The sequence below is a fragment of the Oryza sativa genome, chromosome 4 (assembly GCF_034140825.1).
Source record: "Oryza sativa Japonica Group chromosome 4, ASM3414082v1".
NCBI lineage: Eukaryota > Viridiplantae > Streptophyta > Magnoliopsida > Poales > Poaceae > Oryza > Oryza sativa.
In genome coordinates this window covers 34,610,946-34,638,849 of record NC_089038.1, presented here as the reverse complement: position 1 = coordinate 34,638,849, position 27,904 = coordinate 34,610,946, and the positions used below count along the sequence as shown (strand labels likewise).

The following is a 27,904-nucleotide window of genomic DNA, read 5'->3' as shown; positions in this document are numbered from 1 at the left end:
CTGGTTACATGAAAGACGTATACGTGCACATACATGAATACCTATAGATAGTTACACACTCACAAATACACTTGCTAAAACATACTAAAGCGACGTCGACAAGTGACAAATCTCTAGCATAATTAATGTTCTATTGAAAAAAACACCCGCATGCATATCTTAATTTTGTAATATGTGACCTTTGGTTGAATGTCATGTAGCATCACATGTATATCGAAATCAAGCATCACAAGGCTATAAAGTTGAGAGCAAATGTACTCATTCAGTCATAAATATTTGAGTTAGACAGATTCTTGTCGAGATGTGTTTTCTCAATTCTTTTAAAAAGAAAGATGCACTTCTTGGTCCTTGCAAGTTTATATATATATATATATATATATATATATATATATATATATATATATATATATATATATATATATATATATATAGGACACTCATATGGGGCACCATGGTGCCCGGGCACCATGGTATCTAATGCACAAAATCACTCAAATTTTTCAAAATTTTTAAATTGTGAGTATATACCTAGTTATAATAATTTGATTCATACTTATACTTATCAACAAAACAACTCAAATTTAACTTTATTTCACAATACATTATTACATACCTAACTAATTATATGTATGGATGCTATATACCTAGAATCAAAATCTAACAAAAACAAGTTCAAATTCAGTTCAAACTTGCTTTAAACTAGTTAGTAAAGTAGTTAATGTTAATACCTAGGTAATTGAAAAAGTTTCATACTCATTTGAATTGGGTATATACTCAATTTCAACAATGGTACCCGGGCACCATGGAGCACCAAACAAATTTACTATATAATATATATATATATACATATATATATATATATATATATATATATATATATATATATATATATAATGTGTTTGATTTACCTTATTAGGTAATGCACGAATCCCTTTTTAATGTTAGAACATTGTTGTTGCATTTTAACTAAACTTAATACTCTGACGCAGAAGCGCGGAGTATCACTCATAAAACTAGCCTTTTGTGGTTAGGTGTGTGCTTATACCACACCAACTACCAATTGCTTTCAAAACCATAATATGCTGGTTGCTTAGACATGCCTCTCAAAACACTATCCGACTGGTCCAGATGTTTTTCAAGACTTTCCTGAAAGGCTGAAATCATATAAGCGAAAATAAGGTGCACATAAAAAAGTTGCAGAATTTACTCCCCCTACTTCTCTTTCTCACAAATCAGCTGACGCAAAAAATGTCTTGGAAACAGCAATACCGCATGGTAGCAAACTACTCCCTCCGTTCTATTTAAACGCAACCATAAGTTTTCGTGTCTAATTTTAATTGTCTGTCTTATTTAAATTTTTTTATAATTAGTATTTTTAATGTTATAAGATAATAAAATATGAATAGTGCTTTATAGATAACTTATATTTTATTTTTTTAAAAAATATATTTAAATAAAACGGAAGATCAAACTTGTGTAATGGGAGGGACGAGGGAGTAGCAATGGAGACGGCCGCAAAGGGGCCCCACACAACGACAAGGGCCCACGTCATCCGGCGTGCAGCAGCCAATCGCTCTTATCCAGATCGCCGTCGCCGAGAGGGCCATGTGGCCCATGGGCCTAGCGATTTCAACGGCTGGAGATTTAACATCACCCGCATCGGACGGCAGCCGCTGCTCCCTTCTAGAGCTTTCCTCCGGTCGGGGAAAAAACGTGACTGACCACGCGATCTTTACACCGCCCTAGACAAACCTCCGAGTCGATCTGGGCCGTCCACTGCGAGATCGACGGCCGCCGGACGTTGCGGGGACAGATTGGCCATCCGACGCATCGGTAGGGTGTACAAGCGCGATTGCGCACGAGCCATCGTGTCCGTTCGGCTTAACATTTTTCATATAACCCCTCGCAAAAACTCCCGTTTCAGATCTGCATCCTGCATATCCAACGATTTCATGGTGGGAGGATTCACATGTAAATAGTATTAAGTGTAGGGGTTTTTTTTGTGAGGATAAACATCGCCGGAATACCTCGCGTCGTTTGGATGAGGGAGGAGAAAAACCAAGCGAACCCAGCGGAATTCGTTGGGCAGCGGGTGCGGGAGCAGTAGAGGAGGAGAGGTAGATGGATTGAGCAATCAAGCCCTGCTCCGGCCGCCGCCGCCGCCGCCGCCGCTGCCGCCGGGCGATCCCCTTACCCTCGCTCTGTGCACCCGCACCCCGCACTTACCCCCTCCATGGTGAGAGCGGAGAGGATTTCGTTGTTTCACTCCCGCCGCTTCTTTGCATCTGGCGCTACAATTCTTGTTTGGTTCGGATGCTTGAGATTATCCGATTTATGGCGAATTCGTTGATGGGTTGGTGTTTTGGGGAGTGTGTAGTGGAGGAATTTGAGTGAGAATTCTGCGTTTTCGTTTGGTTTGCAGGCGTGATCCGATGATAGCAACGAGAGCGGTGCTTCCCCTCTCCCTGACGGCGTCGGCCTCCGGCCTGTACGGCGCGCGCACCAAGAAGAGGAGGAAGCTGCTGCTGCTGCCGCGGCTGCCATGTCGCCCAATCTGGAGAGCCACATCAAGAGCCAGGTGCCGGCGCTGCTGCTGAGGCGCTTCTTCGGCGGGGCGGGGCGGCGGCGGGTGTTCGTGCAGACGGAGACTGGGTGCGTGCTGGGCATGGACCTCGACCGCAGCGACAACGCGCACACGGTGAAGCGCCGGCTGCAGCTCGCGCTCAACGTGCCCACCGGCGAGACCTCGCTCACCTTCGGCGACCGCGTCCTGGAGAATGACCTCTCCTTCATCCGCCCGGACTCGCCGCTGCTGCTCACCCGCAACAGCATCAACCGGAGCTGCTCCACGCCCTGCCTCTGCCCGGTGTCCAAGGACTTCGAGCACAAGGATCGCAGCGGCCTGGTCGAGATGCTCGGCTGCTCGATCAGCTGCGCCCGCGTGAAGCGCCTCGTCGACGACGTGGTCACCGCCATCAGGAGCGGCGTGGATCCGGTCCCCATTGGCAGTGGGCTTGGTGGCTCCTACTACTTCAGGAACATCTCCGGCGACAGGGTTGCCATCGTGAAGCCGACGGATGAGGAGCCTTTTGCACCCAACAACCCGAAGGGGTTCGTCGGGAGAGCGCTTGGGCAGCCGGGACTGAAGAAATCTGTCAGGGTGGGAGAGACAGGGTTCAGGGAGGTGGCGGCGTACCTGTTGGATCATGATAACTTCGCAAATGTTCCTCCGACGGCGTTGGTGAAGATCACACACTCAATTTTCCATATCAATTGTCCGGTGAACGGCGGCAGTCCAGCTCATGATCAGAAGCAGCAGGTTTCCAGCAAGATCGCTTCGTTTCAGCAGTTCATCGCGCATGACTTCGATGCCAGTGATCATGGCACGTCGAGCTTCCCGGTTGCTGCTGTTCATAGGATCGGCATACTGGATATCAGAATTTTCAACACTGACAGGCATGCTGGTAATGTGCTGGTGAGGAAGCTTGATGGTGGCACCGGTCGCTTTGGTTGTCAGACGGAATTGTTTCCAATTGATCATGGCCTGTGCTTGCCAGAGAATTTGGAGGACCCTTATTTCGAGTGGATCCACTGGGCTCAGTCATCAATCCCATTCTCTGAAGAGGAGCTCGAGTACATTAAGAATCTTGATCCAATGAGGGATGTGGCAATGCTGCGTAGGGAGCTTCCTATAATCCGCGAGGCCTGCCTTCGTGTCCTGGTGCTGTGCACAATCTTCCTTAAGGAGGCTGCTGCTTCTGGTCTTTGCTTGGCAGAGATAGGTGAGATGATGACCAGGGAGTTCAGAGGGTTGGAGGAGGAACCGAGCAAGCTGGAGGTTGTCTGCATGGAAGCTAGGAGAAAATTAGCTGAGTGGGAACCATACTCACCTGTCATCGAACAAGGGGAGGACATGGATTTCCAATTCTCACTGGACATGTTAGGAGAGTACAATGATGTGATTAGGTCACCAAGATTCAATGGCTTAGGAGCAAAGGGGAATGGTTTCAGAAACCCTCTTTCAAAGCTTGTGGAGAGCATCGATGAGGACAATGATGATGATGATGGCCGAAGTGAATCTTCCAAGCGTTCATCGGAGCGTGTCCATTCTGGAGGGTTGAAGTTCCCCAGTGCTGATAAATCCAGCGGTTCTAACGGCAGTGTGCATGCTCTGAACAGGAGTGCAGACGAACAGCTTCCATCAAGTGTATACTTCGTCAGGCTGTCGGACATGAATGCAGAAGAGTGGAATATATTCCTTGAGAAGTTCCAGGAGCTGCTGAAAGAAGCTCTGCAGGAGCGTGCGGCGGCTGCAGGGCAGCGGATGAAGCAGCGGCTGGGCACTTCCTGCAAGTTTTGAGTAGGACCATAGAGCAGCAGAGAAGAAAAATAATGTAATGCTTGCTACTTGTGTTGCTTATTATGGAGTGAGTACAGGAAGGGATATATGCTCATGTGAGAAATGCCTACAGCTTTGTGCAATGTTGCCATGTAAACTTGTTATGTTCAGGTAGACAAGATCAGGATGGTGATGGGTGTGGAGAAGGGCTATTATGCATGTTGATTAACTATGTTAAACAGGTGCTTCTTAATAAATGCTTGTCAGCTTGTGTATATTGTGTTAGATGCCAAATATGTCAATGGTGTTTTTCATAGCTGTTGGTGAACATTCTTTGTGCTGTGAGATGTAAATATGCTCTCTTTTGATGTAAATGCTTGCCTAGTGTTCTTTTATGCAAGTGCTTTACCTCCCTGTTCAACAAAGAAAATTCTGTGGTATGAGCTGTAAACCTGCACTTCCGTAGTGAATGCAAATGCTTTTTACCTGCTGTTGAACCTTGAACGTATTGGATGTTCTTTGTTTTGACTAGGTTCTTGGTAGAGAGAAAATTCAGGTAACATAGGTCATGGACTCATGGTTCAAGCTTCCTCTCTACTCTAAACCGAAGATGGTAAATTCCCGTATTTCGTTTTTATAAATCCTACAGGTCAGATCAAAACGCCTCCATATCTGATCAGAATAAAACTGTCATTCTGGATTGCACAATTTAATACTCCAATCCTTGCTTGGGAGAGTACAAAGCAGAGCATCTGGCATGTTCACAGTTCAGTCAAGCCATCCTTATCTGCTAGAGGGAAAATGCTGCCTTAAAGCTGCTTCTGCTGAGGACAGACATAGCCAGGTACATCAATAAACCATTTCAATGATAAAGACATTTGAGGATAAGGCATTTGATCGATAAATACATATATAAAAATACCAAGAAAGAGTTTTCCTGTTCTAAAAAGACAGAGCCTACAGCATTTAGCAGTGGATGGCAATTCTGTCAAAGTAGGTTCATAGCAGTTCATACAAAATGCCCTCCCAACTCCCAAGTCTCCCACAAATCAGAGCATTTTTCTGTATGTATTTATTGGAGACGTTAGCCTCGGTGATTTTTATGCATGCTCATTCATAACATGTTGAAGCTAGTAACAAACAAAAAATAATGCATCCCAAGACCAACTCGGATTCTGTAATATGCATAGTTCACTAAAAGATGATCGGTACATATACATATAATTGATAACATGCTATGAATGAAAACATCTTGGTTTGCAGCATTCAGAGTAAAATAAGAGTACAAAAGTAAATGCTCCATCAATGTATAGGAAGCTGATCTGTTAAAACAATACCATTATCAACCGTCAAGCATAGTTTACCTATTGATAACAATAGAACTTAGCTAATCCATTTTAGCCAATTAACAGCACGACTACACAGGAAAAAAAAAACTATTTATGCCATGTCAGCTCAAAATCTCCACCGCAAATAATGTTGCTACCAAATGTTAGCTGCTTTTCCTAGAACAGTGAAAAACTGAAAATGGAACCAAGTTTTAGGGTGGACTATTCTATATAACATTTGCAGGATTGTAATAATGAGAAAAGCTGACAGCAGTGATCTGAACAGTGGCACCAGAGTTGACCTTATTTGAGGGTCACCATCCTCTGATAAATTAGTTAAGAAAAATAACTTGCTTTTTAAGCGCAACCAAGTGAAAAGGCAGATCTGCATTTGCACAATTGTGCATAATTCCATATGCAATCAGTCAATTACTACAGTCATTTTCTCACTCCAGCACACAACAACTGATAACATTTGACAATGCATATGGTTTGTTGTGGTCTGCCTCACTGAAGAAACAATATAAGATTAACTCCCACAGCACAATATTTTAAACACTACCAATCTGTGACATCAGAAACAGTCGGTTACCACTGGGTAAATGGAAAATGTATGCGGTTCCATCTTCTAGGTGTCACACATGTTCAGTTTTAGGAAATTTTTACATCTACAACACTAAGCTTGTGGTATTGTTCAGTATAGTTGTAGAGTCCTGGGTGAAATGCACAATCGAGAATTCCCTCATAGCTTCAATGAAGTATTGTGGGTTACTTAAATCATCATTGACCAATCAACACAGAAGAAGTTGTCATGCATATCTCAATATCTCGTATAACTATATTGTCAAACTTAATCAAGTTGACAAGTTTCCTCGCCCAAAAGAAAAATGAAGTGAACATAAACTAGAAAAAACACATATTGAAAAACATTATCGTTAGGAGGTTTAAAGTTATGGAATTCCTTTTTATCCCCGAACAAGAATCATGTATTCAAAGATATAGGTAATTGGATAGTATAAGAATGCAGTGCTATGATCAAGTATGAAAAATATTACCACTGATCTACATGAGTTCTGTTTTCCAGTAAAAGCAATGACAAACTGAAATTGTGCTATATTTCAGATAGAATTCCATGAATCGAGTGAACACAATCATTCCTTCTTATAGAACAAGATGCTAATGATTTTCATTTAAGAGATGAAAATGGAATATTTTACAAGTCACGGATTTGCTAACAAAATGGAATGGGAACAAGCGGACCTCTATTTCTGATGATACTTCCTTCCATATATCCTCATACAGCATTGTCATACAACATAACTTCTCAAGTAACAAAGGATCGATGGATCTCCAATGGCATGATTTGTCATTGTTGGCCACTCAACTCTTTGTTGAAATATCTCAACTTACAGTCTCGAGGAAGAAAACACTATCGATCCCAGCACTTGATATGGCTGGTAGCCTTGCTCCAATAGAAAAATGTACTGAATCCAGATACTGAACTGAGAAGCATTTGAGCTTGAGCCTTCGCAGGACATCTCTACCATTGTCAATAGATCAACGTGTCAAATCTTGGCTCATAAAAACAGATCTGGCTATTGCAAAGCTGGCTTGCACAACCAGCAATCCATGACCAAGCCTTCTTATCCACATCGTATAGAAGACCTTTTCCCTGGTTCCACGATGTGAAACATATCAAGTTGTCCTGCCCAAAGCACTCGAACCTTTCAGCAGACAACCTCAGCAAAGCCCTGAAGTACTTGGGCGGCATCCGGCTTATCTCTACCCAGACTGTCCTACCATGATCAAGCTCCCAGATCCTCATACTCTGCAGTGTGCTGTATAGCCCAATCCTTCCTACCAAGAACAACCGTGTGCGAGCTCCTGCAACTAGATATCCATCCAGCAGCGACCGTGGGAATTTGGCTGGTATATGCTCCCAATTGCCCGCATCCACTCTATACATCATCAGCCCCAGTGGCGAGAGCGTCTCCAAGTACAACCTGGAGTCACAGAACGCCATCTTCGACGAGCACAGATTCGCCGCAGGCATCATCTGATGCACTGACCACTTATTCTCCTTGGAGTCATAGACCTCGGTGGGGAGCGTCTTGTCCCCATAGACATCGCTCGCGGCGATTACCTTGAACGACCTGCGCTTCTTATCCACCGCGAGCACCAGCTGCCGCTGCTGGTTGTAATGCATGTCCGGGAGCACCCGCCAGGTCTGCGTGAGCGGATTGCAAACCACGGTGCGGAATCCGGCGCCGTCAAAGCCGGAGAAGCAGACGAGACCCCCCGAGGAGCCGACTAGCCAGAGGTCCCAGGCGGGGAGGAAGCCGAACGGGAGCTTGTAGCGGGCGCGGAGGGGCAGGCTGAGCACGCTGCACTGCGGCGGCGAGCTCGCGGCGCCCCTCCAGAAGGTGAGGAGGCAGGGCCCGTGGGAGGGGACCCCGGCGTGCGCGGCGAGGAAGGCCGGGTCGTGGAGGATGGAGTCCCAGCGGCGGGAGACGGGGCGGAGGCGGAAGAGCAGGAAGGGCGGGACGCGGGCGAGCACCTCGAGGAGGAGGTCGTCGGGGAGGGGCGCCCAGACGCGCGCCTCCATGGGGACGTCGGCGTGGAGGAGCGAGGCGGCGGCGGCGGAGGGGGCCTTGATGGAGGGGAACGTGGCGGCGGCGGGCGCGGCGGTCTCCTCGTCGAGCCCCCGCGGCTTGGTGCTGCGGATCGCCTTGGGCGGGCGCGACGGGCTCGTCGGCCGCGCCGCCCGCGCCGCCGCCGCCACCGCCGCCGGCGGCGCGGCCGCGTCACCCATCGCCGCGAGATCGGCGAGGGGGAATCGCAAATCTGGGGTGATTTGAAGAGGAGAAACAGGCAGGCTGCAGCGCCTGCCTGAGTCGCAGGCTGCTCCTCCGCTCTCTCTCCTCTTCTTTTTTTTTTCTTTTTTGGACGTAGTAGGCGTCCACTCTCTCTCTCTCCTGGAGGCGTGAAGCGCAGCTGCAGAAACGGGGGAGACGGAATGGAGTGGAAGGCCACAGGGCCTGTTCAGTTGGTGAAATAAAAATTTTGGACTGTAATATTGGACGTTTGATCGAATGTTAGAAGAGATTTTTGGATGAATGAAAAAAACTAATTTCATAACTCGTCTGAAAACTGCGAGACAATCTTTTGAGCCTAATTAATCCGACATTAGCACATGTAGATTACTGTAGCACTTATAGCTAATCATGGACTAATTAGGCTCAAAAAATTCGTCTCGCGATTTCTCCCCTAACTGTACAATTAGTTTTTTCTTTTAATCTACATTTAATGTTTCATACATGTGTTCAAAGATTCGATGTGATATTTTTAGAAAAAAAATTTAGGAACTAAACGGGGCCATATTTTGGCATATCGAAGGAAATCAAAATTAGAGATGTTTTCGCATGTAGTTTGGTAAGTAGGTTTTGAAGTTCCTTCGTTTACACAGACAGTCGTATAAAAGTCCTTTTATAAAACTTGTAAGCTAATTTGAGACGAGAGTTATACTCCTAATTGCTTAAGAATTTTTATCATACTATAATAAAGCAGCGTACAATATATGACCATCATCACAATAAAGATTCCGAATTAGATATCAATACTATCAAAATAAAATTCCCATATACATTTTAGACAAAAAAAATCTAACAATAATACAACTAAAATAGATTTCACCGGTTACAACGTACAGGCATTTTTTTTATCGAATGAACAAAACAAAACGACATATTTGTAAAATAAAAATCAACTTATGAATTAAACTTTTATACATGTGTTTTTAACGACCTAAAAGCAAATACGAAAAAATAAATTGTGATTGAAAAGTCTTAAAGTTAACTTCAAATTTAAAGTTGAAATTTTAAATTTTGGCTGATAAATATAAGCATAAGCGAAAGGATGATGCTGATCCTAAATCTACTCCAAATTTGATGTTTTTTGGCGTTTGGGGAGCAGATTCGGACGTTTTTGGGCGTTTGGCGTGTGCGGTTTCTCGTCAGCGGCGTGGTGCCGGCTTCTATCGGTTATCCTGCATCCGACAGAGGATCAGGCAGCACTGGCTGGCATCACTCCACTCGGTTCGCCTTTGAGTATACAGGAACAGATGAGATAGTTCAGGTAAGGCCTTCAACCCAATCAGCCGAACACTTCCGTTTTATGTGGTGTTTAAATGTTTAGGAGATGATGATGAAGATTAAGTGTTTCACGTAAAACGATATATTAATAACATGTGATTAATTGAGTTTTAATTATTACAAACTTGAAAAATAGATTAATATGATATTTTAGAACAACTTTCATATAGAAAGTTTTCCACCAAACGAACCGTTTAGCCGTCTGAAAAGCATACCATTTTAATCCAAAAGTTTATCCTGAGAATTTAGACTATTTACCATTCAATTCGCGCGCCCTAACTTTTTTACCACCAAATTCGCATGCCCTTTATAATATGTCATTGGGAGTGCTAATTAGTTTATTTGGTACCACTTTCTCTATTTTTACCGTGTTTCTCATTTCTTAATTCCATTTGTATTTTTTTTCAAGATTTGTGGACGTTTTTGCCCCTGGGCCCACCTGTCAGAACCAAAGAGAGAGATTTCTCTCTGGATCGAAATCGATCGATGCCTCCAGGCAACGCCCGAGACCGGCATCGGCACCGTCGACCCTAAGCTCCGCCGGTGAGCGCTGCCGCCCCGCCGCCGGACGCGACCCACCCCGCCGACGGGCACCAAATTCTCGTCGGGGACCGGGATCATGGCGGCGGAGGTGGAGGCGGAGAAGGTGGTGGCGGAGCTGCGGGAGAGGTGCGCAACGCCGACGTCGCTGCTGCTCTCTGCATCGACAAGCTCCCCACTGGGTCAGTCAGGATACCTGCAAATGCATCGCCTCCTCTGAATCCTGAATTTCTGATTTGTGTTCATAGCGTCAGAAACAGGAGTGACAGTAGATAGATATCTGAAAATGATGGGTTCACACTGATTAGTGGGAGGCGCTCGGCCTGGGCGGTGGCGCCAGGCTGCGGTGGTCGGAGCCGGTGCTCGGCAGTGGGGTGCCGGCGCTCGGCGGCGGGGTTACCGGCGCACGGGGCGGTGGGGGTGGTGGGGCGTCGAGTGCCGCGGCGGCGCCCGGCGGCGGGGTTGGTGGCGCCCGACGGCGGGGTTGGTCGCGTCCGGCGGCGGCGCTCACCGGTGGAGCTCGGGGTCGACGGCGCCAATGCCGGTCTCGGGCGCTGCCTGGAGGGATCGATCGATTTCGATCCAGATAGAAATCTCTCTTTGGTTCTGACAGGTGGGCCCAGGGGCAAAAACGTCTATAAATTTTAAAAAAATATACAAATGGAATTAAGAAATGAGAAACACAGTAAAAATAGAGAAAGTGGTACTAAATAGACTAATTAGCACTCCCAATGTCATATTATAGAGGGCATACGAATTTGGTGGTAAAAAGGTTGAGACGTGCGAATTGGATGGTAAATAGTCTAAATTCTTGTTTATCCTACACTTTCATAAGAACCGAACAGGAAGAGGTCCGCCATAAAATGAAAATTATATGGTTCCGAATATTCCGATTTGGCCGCCAAAAATACAAACAGGTAGGGCGTGTTTAACTGCCACTAATTATCTCATCATGTCACCAAGTTAAGTAGGTTTTGGCCGAGCTAGAAACCTACTTGGTTCATACCACACTTGTAATAAGATTTTTTTTCATGGTCATATGATTTCCACGTGTCATTAACCTATGAAAGTGTGACAAAATTGCTCTCTGCTAGTTAAAGTGTGGCTTTACCTTTTGTTAGCCACATAATCACGTAGCATGTTAGCTTAGAAAAGTATGGCAAGCTTTGACAATTTTGGAATGCCAACAAAACAGCCCCGAATGTTCATTTTCTATTGTGAGATCGTGTCGTATACCTCCACTCTGGCACAAACTAGACACATGCATTGTTTGACTGTTCAAATTCGAGAGACCACGATGATCGCGCCGGATCGAAGGGAACATTGGCCACACGTCGAATGTATTGGTCAGGCATCTAAAAATGGACACCGTCACAGTAGGGCTACCCAAAAATAGCCACCGCCTCACGTATAAATCCACCCCGCGTGAGCCTTCCCTCCCATCATCAAGTCACCCACCAAGCGAAGCAAACCCATCGCATCAACCACCAAATCGAAGGCACGTAGGTGAGCACCAACAGCTACATCGGCCATGGCTCGCGCGCTCGTTCTCGTCGTGATCCTCCTCGCCGCTATCGCAGTGGCACCGTTCGCGGAAGCCTCGACAGTCACCGGTGGCTCCAGGGTATTGTTGGCCTCCGACGCGCCCGCTGAGAGCCCGGCTGGGCCTGCGGCGGCCCCAGGCCCAGCGGAAGAGTCCAGCAGTGAATCTGCTCCATCTCCGAGCGCCGCTGATGCCTGATCGAGTAATAATGAAGTCCAAGTGAATAATTCTTCATCCCAAGAACATTGATCAAGCATATATGTCCTACCCTTCCTTCATAAAGGCTAACAGAGCCTCATTTTTATTTTTATTTTTATTTTTTATTGCTTTCTTCTGTTGATTGATCGTGTTAATCATGCAATATGATGAGTTAATATAAGTTCGATGAAGATATTTGTTTCCCATTGTTCAAATGGTATATTACATTGTTAATCGGAATCTTATTCGGAACAAATATAATGCTAATCAGAAGGAACATGCAAGCTAAACTTGCGACGGTAATATCAAATTAATGTACTCCCTCCGTCTCACAAACCCTGGTTTCCGTGTTCAACGTTTGACCGTTCGTCTTATTTGAAAAAATTATGAAAAAAATTAAAAAGATAAGTCACGCATAAAGTATTAATCATGTTTTATCATCTAACAACAATAAAAATACTAATTATAAAAAATTTCATATAAGACGGACAGTCAAACGTTGGCACGGAAATCCAGTGTTTGCTTTTTTTTTTTAAGGACGGATGGAGTAACTTGTAAAGGAGAAGATCGATTCAATACTCATGCAGGATGTTGAGTCAATCTAATATTCAAGGAGGATGCCGCGCCTCTAGCTTCCTAACACTGGCATTGGTTACACCCCAATTGAATACTCGTACTGAAGCCACCTCACTACGGGTGTGTTCGGCAGAGGAGGATGAGAACCCATCCCTCCTCCATGTTAAACGGAGCAGCCTTTTAACACGTGATTAATTAAGTATTAGTTAATTTTTTTAAAAAATAGATCAATATGATTTTTTAAAGCAACTTTCGTATAGAAAATTTTTGCAAAAAACACACCGTTTAGTAGTTTGAAAAGCGTGCGTGTGAAAAACGAGAGAGGTGGGTTGGGAAGAGGGAGTACCGAACTCAGCCATAGGGGGGTAAAGCTTTGCCCACGGTGCCACTGTTTAGTTGCTTTTAGTACCCAAGCACACGAACTCTGTGGTTGATCTACTAAGCGCCATGCCACAACTCAAGTTATGCAGGTTTGATCGAATTCGACATTCATTTGGTAAGGGCCACACTTGTGACATGACTTTTTCCTTATCACATGGGCTCTACATGCCATTGTCACATAAATATGCAACAGGATTACTCTCTTCTAGCTAAAGTATGGCTTTAATTTTGTTTGCCACATGTTAGACATGTTAGCTGAAAAAGTATAGCACACATTGGAAATTTCCCAATCAAACATACCCGAATATTCTTTTTCTATGGAAATGGGTTCTAATCCCTTAAGGGATTTTGCCTCTTGTACCTCCTTTTAAAAAAAGACAAATAGTTGTATTTTTTAATATAAAAAATGATAATATGGTGACATCTATCGCTTCAAAAAATCAATTTCTAAATTTGTCATATTGAGAGTCAAAAAGACAAATTCGAGCATAAACAATTCCACTACTATCCATACGGTGAATATCTTCTTTGTATCTCAACGTGTTAGTTGAGTTTATGCCTAAGATTTCGTTGAATGATATATGTATATTGCATAATTTTTTTCAAAATTGTTGAGAACATTTTATTACTATTTGAATATTTTCTTAAATGAACAAGGGAGCAACCCCTTAAGGAATCAAAACAGTTCTCCTTTTTCTATTGTAAGATCGTGGCGTATGCTCCGGCGCTCGCACAAAATAGATGCATGCATCATCTTATTGTCTAATTTTGAGAGAATTCACGATGACCATACCAGATCCAAGGTAACACGGGCCACACATCGAATCCATTGGCCGAGAGGCCAGAGCTCCTAAAAAAGGAACCAATGTCGTAGTGCCCCCCAAAAATAGTCACCGACTCACGTATAAATACACCTCGCCCGCGCCTTAACTCGCATCATCAAGTCACTCATCAAGCGAAGCAAATCCATCATCCACCAAATCAAAGGCACGTAAGTGAGCACCAACAGCTGCATCGGCCATGGCTCGCGCGCTCGTTCTCGTCGTGATCCTCCTCGCCGCCATCGCGGTGGCGCCGTTCGCAGAAGCCTCGACAGTGAGTGCCGCCTCCAGGGTATTGTTGGCCTCCGAAGCGCCCGCTGAGAGCCCGGCTGGGCCTGCGCCGGCCCCAGGCCCAACGGAAGAGTCCAGCAGCACATCTGCCGAGTCTCCAAGTGCTGATGCCTGAATGAGTAAGAGTGAAGCTCAAGTGAATGATTCCTAATACCTGGAATATTGACCAAACATATATATGCCAGACATCCTTTGTTAAGGCTAACATAGCCTCATTTTTTTTATTTTTTTTTGTTTATCACTACCTCTACCTATGTTGTTGATTGATCATGTTAATCATGCAACATTATGATTTAATATAAGTTGGATGAAGATCTTCGTTTCCCGTTGTTCAAAGGGTATGTTATATTGTTAATCAAAATTTTATTCAGAAAAAATATAATGTTATTGAGAAACCAGTTACAGAACTACAGAAGGAACTTACAAGGAAAATTTGCAACATAAATATCAAACTAATGTACCTTATAAAGGAGAAGGATCAATTCAATATTCAAGCAGGCTATTGCACCTCCAGCTCCTAACAATGGCATTGGTTTCACCCCAGTTGTACACTTATACCGAAGCCAACTCACTACGCGTGCACTACGATTCTCCCGCGAGGGGGGGGGGGGGGGAGGGGGCGGGGGGCTCAAGCTTTGCCCACACTGCAATTTTTAGTTGCCTTGGCAAAAAGATCCTTGATCGTGTCGAGTGAGTTTTTTCTTGTCTCCTTGATAGTTAGGTACCTAACACATGTCAACGTAATCTTAACAAATACAAAAATATAGGAATTGTTTCATTGTATTGTTTGGATGTTTCATGGAAAAACAATAAATGAATTTGAAGGATGGTACAAAGAAAATTTTTCAAGAGCTTGGAACATATGTTAGATTTCCTCTCACGTTCCTATGAACTTGGCCCTGATCTATTCTGTTTGTTCTAAAGGAGCATAATATAGGGAAGTATTTCAAAAGATTAATATCCTACAAAGTGAGCCTGGAGTATACAGAAACATATGAGATGGATTATGGTTAGGTGTCCAATCAACTGAACTCTCATGTTTTTTCTTCATAACATTGGAAGCAATTGACCACAAAATGAAACTACAGCCTGAATTCGGTCAAAACCAAAAAAAAAATTATCTATATAGGGTACTCCCTATCTTGTCATTATCACAATTCGTTTTCCCATGCCACAACTCAAGTTATGCAGGTTATTCGATGTCCATTTAGTAAGAGCCACACTTATCAAAAGACTTTTTTCTTTACCACATAGGTTCTACATATCATTGGCACATAAATGTGCGACAAGATTACTCTCTTCTAGCTAAAGTATGGCTTTAATTTTGTTTGCCACATGTTAGGCACGTTAGCTGAAAAAGTATAGCACACTTTGGCAATTTCCCAATCAAACAAACTTGAATATTCTTTTTCTATGGAAATGAGTTCTAATCCCTTAAGGGAGTTCGCCTCATGTACCTTTTCTCTACTACTTTAAAAGCCAGAGGTGGTGGTAGTAGAGTGGCAGTGAGTCTACCTCCACCACTACCAACTGACATGTGGGACCTAGCAATAGTATCAAATTATATTTTAATATAATATATGTTGGTATAGCAAATTATAGTTAAAAAAAGGAGAGTATAGGATAGTCGTAGAATATGTATAGTTTTGATCCATTATGTGTATATAATACTAGGCTTCACCGCTTTACAACATATAATTAAGTTATCTTTCTTAATTTCCGTCGCAATACACGAACATTTAGCTAGTTTTGAAAAACAAATCAATGCAAATAGTTGTATTTTTTTCTATAAAAAAATGAGAGTACAGTGACATCTATCACTTCACAAAAATCAATTTCTAAATTTTACCTACACACTGAGAAACAAAACGACAAATTCTAGTATAAATAGTACCATTATTATTCATGCGATGAATGTCTTCTTTGTATCTCAACATGTTAGTTGAGTTTAGGCCTAAGATTTTGTGGAATGGCACACATATATCGTATAAATGTTGGCAAAATTTTTGAGAATTTTTTATAACTATTTGAATATTTTTTTAAGCAAATAAGGGAGCATCCCCTCGACGGATCAAAATACTTTCTCTTTTTCTATTGTGAGATCGTGTCGCATGCTCCCTTGCTTACACAAACTTGATGGATGCATCATCTGATTATCTAATTTCGAGAGAAATCACGATGACCAGACCGAATCCAAGGTAACATGGGCCACACGTTAAATCCATTGACCGAGCAGCCAGAGCTCCTAAAAAAGGATACCAACGTCGAAGTGCCACACCAAAAATAGTCACCGACTCACGTATAAGTCCACCTTGTGTGCACCTTGCTGCATCATTAGCCACACGTCAAGCGAAGCAAATCCATCACATCAATCGCCAAACCAAAGGCAAGTACGTGAGCACAAGCAGCTCCATCGGCCATGGCTCGCGCGCTCGTTATCGCTGTGATCCTCCTCGCCGCGATTGCAGTGGCGCCATTTGCGGAAGCCTCCACAGTCACCACCACCTCCAGGGTGTTGTTGGCCTCCGAAGCACCTGCCGAGAGCCCGGCAGGCCCGGCGGAAGCCCCAGGTCCCGCGGAAGAGTCCAGCAGTGCATCTGCCCCGTCTCCAAGTGCCGCTGATGCCTGAACGAGTAAGAATGAAGCCCAAGTGAATGATTCTTAATCCCTAGAATATTGACCAAGCATATCTATGCCAAAAATCCTTTGTTAAGGCTAACAAAGCCTCATTTTTATTTTTTTTTGTTTATCATTACCTCTGTTGTTGATTGATCATGTTAATCATGCAACATGATGAGTTGATATAAGTTGGATGGAGCTTGACTACGGTGCTTTCTACTCGTAGTATTCTACTACCAGTAGAAATGATCTGAACCATCCGTTTGGAAGGGTATATTAGTACTTACTAATTATGTGCTTAAGGGTAATTTGGGTATTTGCGCTTTCCTTTTCTTTTAAGTCTCGTATTGCTCCGACCGTCTCGCCGCATCCATCCGCCGTCCGTTCCTGCACAGCTCGATTCCGGTGGTGGTGCCCATTTCGATCAGCCGGCGTTCATCCTGCCGCCGCCGTTTTATCTCCCCGTCGGTGACTTCGATTATCCTGCCATCCTCCACCCCTGGTATTCCCGCCGTCGATGTCGCTGATCCCTGTCTAGCCACCACGGCCGTGCCAACCTCCGTTGCTGGCGACCACGCGCATCTGCACTGCACCGATCTCCTCCCTATCGACCACGGCCATGCCGATTTCTTCGGCCCTGACGACCGCGTTCACATCCGCGTTGATCTCCTCCTCCCACTGAACAAGCGAACAGCTAGTATTTATTTTCGATCATCATGGTACTTGTGCGTTTGCTCTCAATCGAATTTGATTTCTTCGTTGTTGATAAGAAGAGGAACCTGCTTTTTTGAAACGAACCGCATAAGAAGAGGAACATGCTAATGCTATTGCTACTAGTTGCATGTATAGCGTTGTATACAAAGTTCCAATTCGATTTATCGGATGTGACTTTGATATGGATGGATGCTGAATTTTGATTCGGGCTGGATGCAATATATTGGAGTATATATTAATTCTGAAGATGTAATGTGCTAGCTATTATAATATTATTTGAATAAAATACAATTCAACTGAATCTCTGAACTTGAGTATGTATAAAATACTATTTTGACTGTTAATTTCTGTTATGGTATATTTCTAAAAATCTAAAAGTATTGTTTGAAAAGAAAATACTCACAATTTTAGGATCGTTGACACAGTTCCTGAGTTTTTATCTGAGGGAACATTTCTGAATTAGAAACTCAGTTCCTGAGTTGTTTTTTTAGGGAGCAGTTCCATATAGTTTCTAACTTATAGTATTAATTACTAATTTGTCCATGTATGTCCACAAGAATTCTCATAAATCATCATGATATATATTCTTTAACTGCTAGAATATTTTCATTATGAGATGAGATTTTAAAGCAGCCGCGACTGTCAGATTCACTTGTATCACAGAATTATTCACTTTCCTGAACATGTTTGCAACTTGCGAAGTAATCCTCAAGCCGGAGCTATGAGAGGGAGCATGTGTAAGAAGCATCAACACAATTGAAGGTTGGGGATGGACCACTGACGTTTCTTCAGCGTTTTATTTTGTTGTATCAGAGACTTTGTTCAGATGATTATATACTTCTTAAGTGATATGCATGTAAATGTGGAGGTCAGGGGTGTAATTAGCAAAAAATAAAGCTCTATCAAGCCAAGTTTCAGGATATATTAACCGTGGTGATTGCAGATTAATTTCTGTTAGGTGAAGATAAAAAAGATAGTTGCAGTTATGTTAGATGATTGAAAAAAAGAAGTGGTGTGGTACTGGGATTGACCCCTCGCGACATGGACAAAATTAAAGCATCTTGCAGTAACCATCCATGGCAACTCCCAAGTGCAAATATATATCATCTTTGTCTATTCATTTGTTTTAAAACACGAACACTGTCTACCAAAGAAAACCACGTGGGATATATCGCAAGGGAGTATATTACTGCTTCTGTGATAGACATTAAATTATGGCGAGTACAATATATATATATATATATATTTCAATTCAGACATTGGTCGTTGTCCTTTATAAAATATCAGCCCCATACCATGCTGCTAGATCATACTCGCAGAACAGGATACAACTCTTGAATGCAAGAAGCATGACTTTTGCCAGTAATTCCAACGTGCAATCTCCAACAAGACAATGAAAGGCAAACTCACCATTGGAGCTCCACTGCATGGCTGAAAAAATGAAAAGAAAATTATACACATTGGAAAGCCTCCAAAATAAAATGATCTGCAGAGCCTTACAAATTATGGACCTTAACTGTTCCATGCTGGCCGTAACCACTATAAACTAGTAGTATCTTCTGAAATTTGACTTATGTGATGTAGCACAGGGAGTGGAACTATTTCTGCAAGCAACGAATCAAATAAAAATCGATCTGTGTGTAATTTACGAAGTATAGAGAACTCCAGAATTAGTACTAGAATTTTACTGAAGCAAAATCATAACCATTTAAACCGCTGTCAGCTGCTCATCAACTAAAATAGAATGAAGCACAAGCGCAAATCATCTCTCGCTAATGGTCACAGAAGAATTATCTATGTGGTGATTTGATAACATTTGTCAGACACATTTCAAATTTGTATAGTTGGGACAACAACCTCAGTAGAAATCTAGCAGGTTGTGCTTATGAAGTACTACTTGGTGTTAAAACTGAATTTTGCTCGCGTCAGGCTGCTACTTTTGGAGGATCTAATAGTGATCCTACAACATTACTGTATCATTTATCAGGAAGTGATGGGAGAAAATGGGACAGGACGTTACCTGTTCTCGAACCAGTAGCAGCCGAAGAGATGGGATGAACAATCAACGGCAACATCAAGATGAGGGCGACGTTGCATCATCAGCCTCTCCTCCGCCGGACTGCCATACAAGCAGCACATCGTGGATCCGCCGCCCTTGCCGAGGCGCCGAGCACGTACGCCGCAGCCGCCACAGGTCGCTGGAGGTAGAGAAGGTGGATGGGGCAGAGGGCCGCGAGGGCGCTGGAGGCGATGAACGCGGCGAGGGAGATGGACGGGCGACGGAGGCGACGATAGAGGTGAACGGGAGGCCCAGAATGGCGTCGAAGGAGGCGGCGAGGGCGGGGGAGGCGGACGGCGACGGAGGGGGCCGGAGAAGGCGACGCGGGCGGAGGAGACGGATGGTGAAAGAGGAGGCGGACAAGGCGGCGACGGCGAGGGATACGGACGGCGATGAAGGGGGCGGAGAAGGCGGTGAGGCCGGGGGAGGCGACGGTGCTGGAGGGGAAGGAGATGCCGATGGCGCTGGAGGCGACGGAGGCGGAGAGGGAGAAGGACCGGCGACGGAGGCGGCGAAGGAGATGGACGCCGACGGAGGCGGGGATGGAGGAGAATGGCATCGATTAGGATAGGATAGAGAGAGAGAGGGTGAAGAGTTAGATAAAAACAAATTACGATAATACCCTACGCGAATTATTACCTTTGGACAAATATATCCCTCCACATTTCTACTCCCATAAAATTTGGTGGGAGTAGAACTCAATCTCAACCATATAATTAAATACGATCAACGGTTCGGATTAATTTCTACTCCAAGTAGAAAGCACCGGAGCGGGACTCAAGTTGGATGAAGGTTTTCTTTTCCAATTGTTCAAATGGTATGTTATAGTGTTATCAAAAGCTTATTCGGAAAAAATATAATGTTAATCTAAAACCTGATACATAATTACAAAAGGAACATGCAAGCTAAACTTGCAATAACAAACTAATGTACCTAGCAAAGGAGAAGGATTAATACAATATTCAGGGAGGATGTTACATCAATTCAATATTCAGGGAGGATGTTGTGCCTCCAGCTTCCAAACAATGGCATTGGTTACACCCCAGTTGAACACTCGTACCGAAACCATCTCACTACGTGTGCGTGATGGTTCTCAAGGGGCAAGCTTTGCGCACGCTGCCACTGTTTAGTTGTCTTGACAAAACGATCCTTGATCATGTGAATGGGTTCGTTCTTGTCTCCTTGGTAGTTAGGTAGCTAACACATGTTAATGTAATCCTAACGAATACAAAAATTAGGAATTGTTTATTTGTATTGTTTGGATGTTTCATGGAAAAACAATACACAACTTTGGGGGATGACACAAAAAAATTCCAAGAGCTTGGAACACATGTTAGATTTCGACTAATGTTCCTACGAATTTGGTCATTCCATAGGAATTTCAACGATCCGCTCTTTTGTTCTAAAGGAGCATATAGAGAAGTATTCCAAAAGATTCATGTCCTACAAAGTCCCTGACAATACATGATCATATGATATGGTTTATAGTTAGGTATTAAACCCAATCAGCTGAACACTCACGTTTTCTTCTTCGTAACATAGGAAGCAACCAACCACAAAATGAATTACAACTCGAGTTAAGTTGCCTAAAAAGCAAACAAATACATAATCTACATAAGGTACTTCATGTGTTAGTCAATAATACAATTTGTTTCGTAATGCCACAACTCACACAACTCAAGTTATACAGGTTTGATCGATTCGACATCCATTTAGTTCGAGCCACACTTGTGACAAGACTTTTTCCTTATCACATGAGTTTTACATGTCATTGGCACGTAAAAGTGTGGCAAGATTACTCTCTTCTAACTAAAGTATGGCTTTGGCTATGTTCTTTTGGATGGGTTGGGAGCCCCTCCACTCCACACAGAAAACAGAGCGATAGATTAATATGTGATTAATTAAGTATTAGCTATAAAAAATTGAAAAATGGATTAATATGATTTTTTAAAGCAACTTTCCTATATAATCTTTTTGCAAAACGTATACCATTTAGCAGTTTGCAAAACGTATACCGTTTAGCAGTTTGAAAAGCGTGCATGCGGAAAACGAGAGAGATGGGTTGGGAACCCATGGAAAAGAACACATCTTTGGTAATTTCCCAACCAAATAGATCTAACGTTCTTTTTATATTGAAACAGGTTCTAACCCCTCAAGGGGATGTCCCGTCGTGTATCTTTTTTATAAAAAAAATCAATGCAAATAGTTATATTTTTTATATAAAAAAAAGGTAATGTAGAGTGCATTGCCATCTATCACTTCACCAAAAATCACTTTCTAAATTTGACCTACACGTTTTGAAAAAAAAAAGACAAATTCAAGTATAGGCATAAGATTTTATGGTATGGTACATACATATATTGTATAAATATTGTCAAAATTTTTAAGAATTTTTCATAACTAATTGAATTATTTTTATACAAACAAGGAAACATCCCCCGAGAGATCAAAACGATTTGTCCTTTTCTATTGTGAGATCATGTTGTATACTCCCACAGTCGTACAAACTAGACGCATGCATCATCTACTTGCCTAAATTAGAGAGAAATCACGATGACCAAAACGGATCCAAGGGAACAACAACCGCACGTCGAATTCATTGGCAGGGCACATAAAAAAGGACAACATTGTCAAAGCAGGTACAATAGCAGACTATAAGTCAGCTATAAACATATTTTATGAAGACAAAAGAGAAGAGAGAAGAGCAGCGGACTATAGATTTATAGCCAGCTACAGTACGGACTCCAAGATATATGTGTGTATGACAGGTAGGACCAGACAATAGATAACTATTGTATAAATTGGCTATTAAATTGGCTATAGGTGATTTGGAGCTAATAGTTAGCTATACTATTAAACTTGCTCTCATAGGGCCACCAAAAATGGTCACCATCTCACGTATAAATCCACCTCGTGCGCGCCTTCCCTTGCATCATCAAGCCACACGTAAGGTACGTGAGCACCAACGGCTGCAACGACTATGGCTCGCACGGTTGTTCTCGCCATGATCCTCCTTGCCGCTGTCACGGTGGAGGGGCGGAGCTACAGTGTTAGCATCGGTGTCAGGCGACACTGACGACTTTCGATTCGGTAAAAACTATGGTTAAACTGTTTATCCATATATTATAACACTATAGTCTAAGTATAATTAGCATACTATAACACCAATAAACACATTATGACACCAATGGATCATTTTTCTAGATCCGCCCCTATCGCGGTGGCGCCGTTCGCAAAGGCCACGACCGTTGCCGCCTCCATCGGGGAAGCGCAGCTGCGCCGTTCGTTCCGCATCCGACGGATAGAGCAAAATCAAGGTGGCCTATCGGACTCATTCCTCTCCATCCAACTCCTGATTCACCGTGGTCGTCGGCCGCTCGCTGCCGACGTCGTCTCCTCCGGCGCAGGCGGGGGTGGAGCTGATCCCCGAGGAAGCCCCTCCCCTCGCCGCCACCATCCCCACCAGGCCTCGCCCCTCGTCTCCATCCCCACCAGACCTCCATGCCGCATCCCGCATAGAGGTCAGGGCCTGCCGCCTGCCTCGACGACGTCGCCTTCACCGAGCCTTTCGCTAAACCCACTCGGGACTCTAGTACACCTTGCATACGAGTGTCGTCTTGCTCTCACCGACGATGGAGACGACAGACAAGGGCACCGCCGGTGACGGCGTCGGGCGTCGTTGAGGAGCTGCTCCTTGAGCATGTCGCTGTACTCCTTGAGCAGCAGGTTATATACACTTGCAGACTTGTAGTTCGAGGTTGCTGACTGATTCTAGTTTCAATGTTCATGAGGGCTTCTGAATTGGAAGGTGACTGCAAGTCAGCAACAGCATGAGAATCCTAGATCGAGATTGTAAATTGATAATGGAGATTATAAATTGATGTAAATTGGGATTGTGACTTGTGAATCAATACTAAATGCAATGATTGAATTTCTTTGTCAATTTCAGATTGATTGTTGTATCGATTTGAGAATTCGTAGATTGTAATTGCATCAAAAAAAAAATTCAATTCAGTATGGCTGAAGAGATTGAGACTTCAGTATAGCACAAGAATGTCTTTTGATGTGAAGTATTCACCATCCAAGCATCTTGCACTGAAAACACTTGTTTCTTATTTTGCAATCTCAATTTACACGATCGCAATGATCAGACTCAAAATTACATTTGAAGATCTCATTCAATATTGACTCAATCTCAATTCTTCAGAAATGCTCTCTTGCTGTGAACAAAGGATGCTCTCAAAAAAAAAAATCTCACAACAATGCACTGTTTGCTCTGTTCAAATTGCTTCATTCCTGTTGCGTCTCAATTTACGCCGGAGAGCAGCGGAGGCCTCCCGCATGACGGAGGACACGGAGGCGGCGTTGGGGACGAGGAGGAAGGTGGCGACAGAAGGGGCTTCGTCGGGGAGACGGGGGATGCGGCCGTGTGGCGGCGGCGGCAGAGGTCTCCCACTTGTCTCGTCCAGTCGTCCCCGGCGGCACGGCCGGCTGCGGCTCCGTGGTGGCGATGTGGACCGTATTTTTTTTTTGGGGGGCCGTGGGCGAGCCTGTCCGTCGGATGCGGAACGAACGGCGCAGCTGCGCCCGACGTCCCTCTGACGTAGCGAGGATCCGGTTCCCTCCATCGGCACCTCTGCGATATCCGTGTCATCCTCCGAGGCGCCGGCTGAGAGCCCGGCCAGACCAGCGGCAGCCCCCGATCCGGCAGAGGAGGCCAGGAGCGCATCCAGCCCGTCTCCGAGCGCCGCTGACGCCTGAACGAGTAAGAATAAAGCCCAAGTAAATGATTCTTCATCCCTAGAACATCGATCAAACATATATACATGCCACCCATCCATTATTAGGGCTAAAAGAACCTCATTTTTTTATTTTTTTTTTATTTTTCATTTTTCATTGTTTTCTTTTTGTTTTTTTGCTTCCTATGCGTTGATTGACCATGTTAATCATGCAATTGGATGAGTTAATGTAAGTTGGATGATGACCATGTTAATCATCGTTCCCCGTTGTTCAAAATGGCATGTTAATCAGAAACCAGATTCATAACTATAGAAGGAACCTGCAAGCTAAACTTGCGACAGAAATAGCAAACCATTGTAAATTGCAAAGTTGAAAAGCAGCAAAGGAGAAGGATCAATTCCATACTCAGGGAGGTTTCTGTGCTTCCAGCTTCCTAACAATGGCATTGGTTACAGCCCAGTTGAACCCTCGGTACTGAAGCCACCTCACTACGCGTGCACGGCGATTCTCAAGGGGCAAGCTTTGCCCCCGCTGCCACTGTTTAGCTGCCTGCTCAAAGAGATGATCCATTGAATCCTCGGAAATGCCATACATTGTCTGGTTTGAATGACCATCTTGGAATACTCTCCTTGTCGCCTGGTCTACTTCTGCATCTTGCACCCCTTTTTGGCGAAGTGCCTAATTCAGACAAAAATACATGTTTTTCAGTCAGTTACAGTTAAAATTAGACATGACATATATAATGAATTATTCATATTAGTTAAGTCATCTACACGAAATATACCACATAACTAGAATGTCAATGTGGACTTATGTCTTGACCAACTGCTAGAAAGATAAAGACATTTGTTTCTAAAGGCATCAGAATGTAATGTTGCTTCACAAAGCTACTCTTCCTTCATTGAATTTGAACTTTTGGACACGGAAATTATGCTAAACCCATTGCAATCTATAGTGAGTTTATATTCATGTGTTAACTGATAACAAAGGACTTCAGTGAATATAAGAGGGAAGGCTGTGCAAGATGTTTCATTGGAACAACTGAGTGCAGAAAGAGAGGAAAAGATACCACCAACCTGTTTTATACGCTTTGGGCCCCAAGTTGATGATAACCATCGAGATCGTGAAAAAGATTCCGCATAATAACCATCATTCAACAGACCCCTTCAGGAACAAAAAGAACAAATTTATTGTAACTAAGAAAGAGAAGAAGCTAGGCACATAAAACATAAATTGTCAGAGTGAATATGCTAGTGTATGGCATCCACAAGTATGACTTAATCTAATACCAAATATTATACCTTCAAATTATGAAGGCCATTTTTTTTGTGGATTCCACATTCAAGAGTATCTAGAAAACTGGGTGAGTCAAGTTGTAGGAACTTCCATATAATATAGACAAGTTCTAAAGACAGATGATCACCACCATTGGTGAGTATGAAGAATTTTGTGTATCTATGCTAGTTGATTCAACTGGGATGGCAATGTGGCGTACTAAGTTCCTTTACAGTTTATCGGTCAGTGCGCTCAACAATTCAACAGAAAGGTGTTTACCTTGACTTGAAATCAGCAATTACAGAATCAACTGCATTATCAGGAAACTTCTTAGCACGTAGTTTCTTCCTAAGATCTGAAACTGTGAATGCTCTGCTCAAGATAAACAAGGAGGTGCATTTCAGATTTCAATTTCAACAGTGGTAAACAACACACTAAAGATATACTTATGTGATAAGTGGGCAGAATTTATAGCGCAGAAATTTCCTTTGGACTATGTAAGCTACTTAAAACAAGACAAGACCATGATAGCAGAAATGAACTGTGAATGCTCTGCTCAAAATAAACAAGGATGTGCATTTCAGATTTCAATTTCAACAGTGGTAAACAACACACTAAAGATATACTTCTGTGATAAGTGAGCAGAATTTATAGCGCAGAAATTTCCTTTGGACTATGTAAGCTACTTAAAACAAGACAAGACCATGATAGCAGAAATGAGCAAATCAGCTAGCTGCATATGTTATGTTCTAGTTCTTTGGCTTCCTTACCATTGTGCATAAACCATGCTTGCCTGAAATAAAGGCTTGCATTTTTGCACAACAGAAAGGCGTGATTCTTTTCTTCAAGTACTTTTTTTACAGTGGCAAGGAAGATCTTCACATTGTTCGTGGCGACATGACACCTACAGAATCAAGTTCATGGGAATACACCAACTAGAAAACAACCACTTATATTAGAACAACAACCAATACCACCAAACGAGAAGGGCCAGTAACACTCAGAGAAAATGTTGGTTATAATTAGCGCTTTAGCAGTGCTTCAGTGATATTCCTCCAATATTTCTGGATGGATGTTGAGTTGAAAATCGCTTGCTAATTCTTACCTGCCAGCAAGCAACTCGACCGCAGCCTTCTCCACATCTTTCACCATGGTTTCGCTGATTCCGTGCACCTCATCGTCGCTTTCCTCCTCTTCCAAAGAAAGCTGTGCGAATTCATCGGGGAAATTCCTGCCCATGTACTTGGCTGTGCCATCGCCATCAGTCAGCTGCTCATTTGAACTCGACCTCCATGGCCGCTCATTCTTGGCTGCTGGAAAAGGAACAACAAGCAGTTCAGTTGCACATCTACATTGAACAATAACTGAAACGCTCACCCGCGTTCCCCTCTCCGTACGCACCTCGCCGGCAGCTCGAGAGCCTCCGCGGTGACGGCTCATACCGGCAACGACCCATCGCCTTCGTCCTGAAGAAGAGGCATTTTGAGGAGAGCGAATTAGGACAGCTGAGAGATCGAAAAGGGGATCGAGGGAGCGGGTGGAGACTGGAGAGGTACCAGGAAGGGTAGGGGATTAGGGCACGGGAGCGCAGGCGCAGCCCTAGCTCCGGCCGCAGATGGAGCAGGCGGCGACTCGCGGCCATGGCCGCCGCCGCCGCCATCCTGAGCGTCTGGTGCACTGACGCCGCCGCGGATGGTTTGAAGCACAGTTTTACTCCACATCCCGTTTATCTCACCATCTCGTTAATAACAGAGTAGAACAACTATCATCAGAACTTCAGAGGGACCTGTTTGGATAGTTGTCATTTGTTAATGGAAACCTCATTAAACAATAGGGAACCGTAATTTATCTATTTTTCTTAAAAACACAGTATATACACATACACACATACTCCCTTCGTCTCATAAAAAATCAACCTAATACTCCTCCATCTCATAAAAAATCAACATAGTACTAGATGTGACAGATCCCAGTACAACGAATCTGGACATCCCTAATGTGTCACATTCAATACTAAATTCACTTTCTTTTTAGAAACGGAGGGATTACGTTTATATGTTTATATAACATGCACACTCGCCAAACCACATGCATCCTATTATTTTGAAATTCATGAAGTCAAACTACACGCGCGTTTTGTTATCGATTGGTACATTGCTTATCATTGAAAGAAAAGTAAGTTCCACCACCATAAATCTAACCAATATAAATACTTTCACTGTGTGTAATTTATCTACTTTTATTAGATTAAGATATGCATCTATTCGCTTTCAAGATTTCCTGCAGTGGTCGAAAGGGGAAAACAAATCGATTCCTTGTGGTTTTAAAT

At 43.5% G+C, this 27,904-nt stretch overlaps 3 protein-coding genes and 3 long non-coding RNA genes across 10 annotated transcripts; 3 read left to right on the top strand and 3 right to left on the bottom strand.

Moving 5' to 3' along the window:
* Positions 1-2,083: 2,083 nt before the first annotated feature.
* On the top strand, positions 2,084-4,614 carry LOC4337337 (phosphatidylinositol 4-kinase gamma 6). Of its 2 annotated transcripts, none has more exons than XM_015780012.3 (2): positions 2,084-2,236; positions 2,423-4,614. In XM_015780012.3, exon 2 carries the CDS (start codon positions 2,543-2,545, stop codon positions 4,358-4,360), a length of 1,818 nt encoding a protein of 605 aa, XP_015635498.1. In that variant the 5' UTR covers positions 2,084-2,236; positions 2,423-2,542; the 3' UTR covers positions 4,361-4,614. The 2 variants fall into 2 exon arrangements, with proteins under 2 accessions (XP_015635498.1, XP_015635499.1); XM_015780013.3 differs by having other exon boundaries at positions 2,084-2,307.
* A 2,211-nt stretch (positions 4,615-6,825) lies between these two features.
* LOC4337336 (F-box/kelch-repeat protein At5g15710) lies at positions 6,826-8,624 on the bottom strand. Its single transcript, XM_015780014.3, has one exon. The coding sequence runs from the start codon at positions 8,477-8,479 to the stop codon at positions 7,217-7,219; it is 1,263 nt and encodes a 420-aa protein (XP_015635500.1). The 5' UTR covers positions 8,480-8,624; the 3' UTR covers positions 6,826-7,216.
* Positions 8,625-10,233: 1,609 nt separating this feature from the next.
* On the top strand, positions 10,234-12,303 carry LOC136356389 (uncharacterized). The gene is made up of 2 exons (XR_010741147.1): positions 10,234-10,540; positions 10,667-12,303. It is a non-coding gene; the product is annotated as an uncharacterized lncRNA (long non-coding RNA).
* A 4,205-nt stretch (positions 12,304-16,508) lies between these two features.
* Positions 16,509-18,423, top strand: LOC136356388 (uncharacterized). The gene is made up of 2 exons (XR_010741146.1): positions 16,509-16,801; positions 18,204-18,423. It is a non-coding gene; the product is annotated as an uncharacterized lncRNA (long non-coding RNA).
* A 244-nt stretch (positions 18,424-18,667) lies between these two features.
* LOC112938684 (uncharacterized) lies at positions 18,668-20,118 on the bottom strand. The gene is made up of 3 exons (XR_003241874.2): positions 19,522-20,118; positions 19,013-19,105; positions 18,668-18,932 (listed from the first exon to the last, which is right to left on the bottom strand). It is a non-coding gene; the product is annotated as an uncharacterized lncRNA (long non-coding RNA).
* Positions 20,119-23,596: 3,478 nt separating this feature from the next.
* On the bottom strand, positions 23,597-27,294 carry LOC4337332 (uncharacterized). Of its 4 annotated transcripts, none has more exons than XR_010741145.1 (7): positions 27,132-27,294; positions 26,977-27,041; positions 26,681-26,888; positions 25,855-25,947; positions 25,373-25,464; positions 24,706-24,978; positions 23,597-24,317 (listed from the first exon to the last, which is right to left on the bottom strand). XR_010741145.1 is itself a non-coding variant. In XM_015780008.3 (7 exons), exons 1-6 carry the CDS (start codon positions 27,233-27,235, stop codon positions 24,706-24,708), a joined length of 831 nt encoding a protein of 276 aa, XP_015635494.1. In that variant the 5' UTR covers positions 27,236-27,294; the 3' UTR covers positions 23,597-24,317. The 4 variants fall into 4 exon arrangements, 3 of the variants coding, with proteins under 3 accessions (XP_015635494.1, XP_015635495.1, XP_066166269.1); XM_015780008.3 differs by having other exon boundaries at positions 25,377-25,464; XM_015780009.3 differs by having other exon boundaries at positions 25,377-25,464; positions 26,681-26,885.
* Positions 27,295-27,904: the final 610 nt, after the last annotated feature.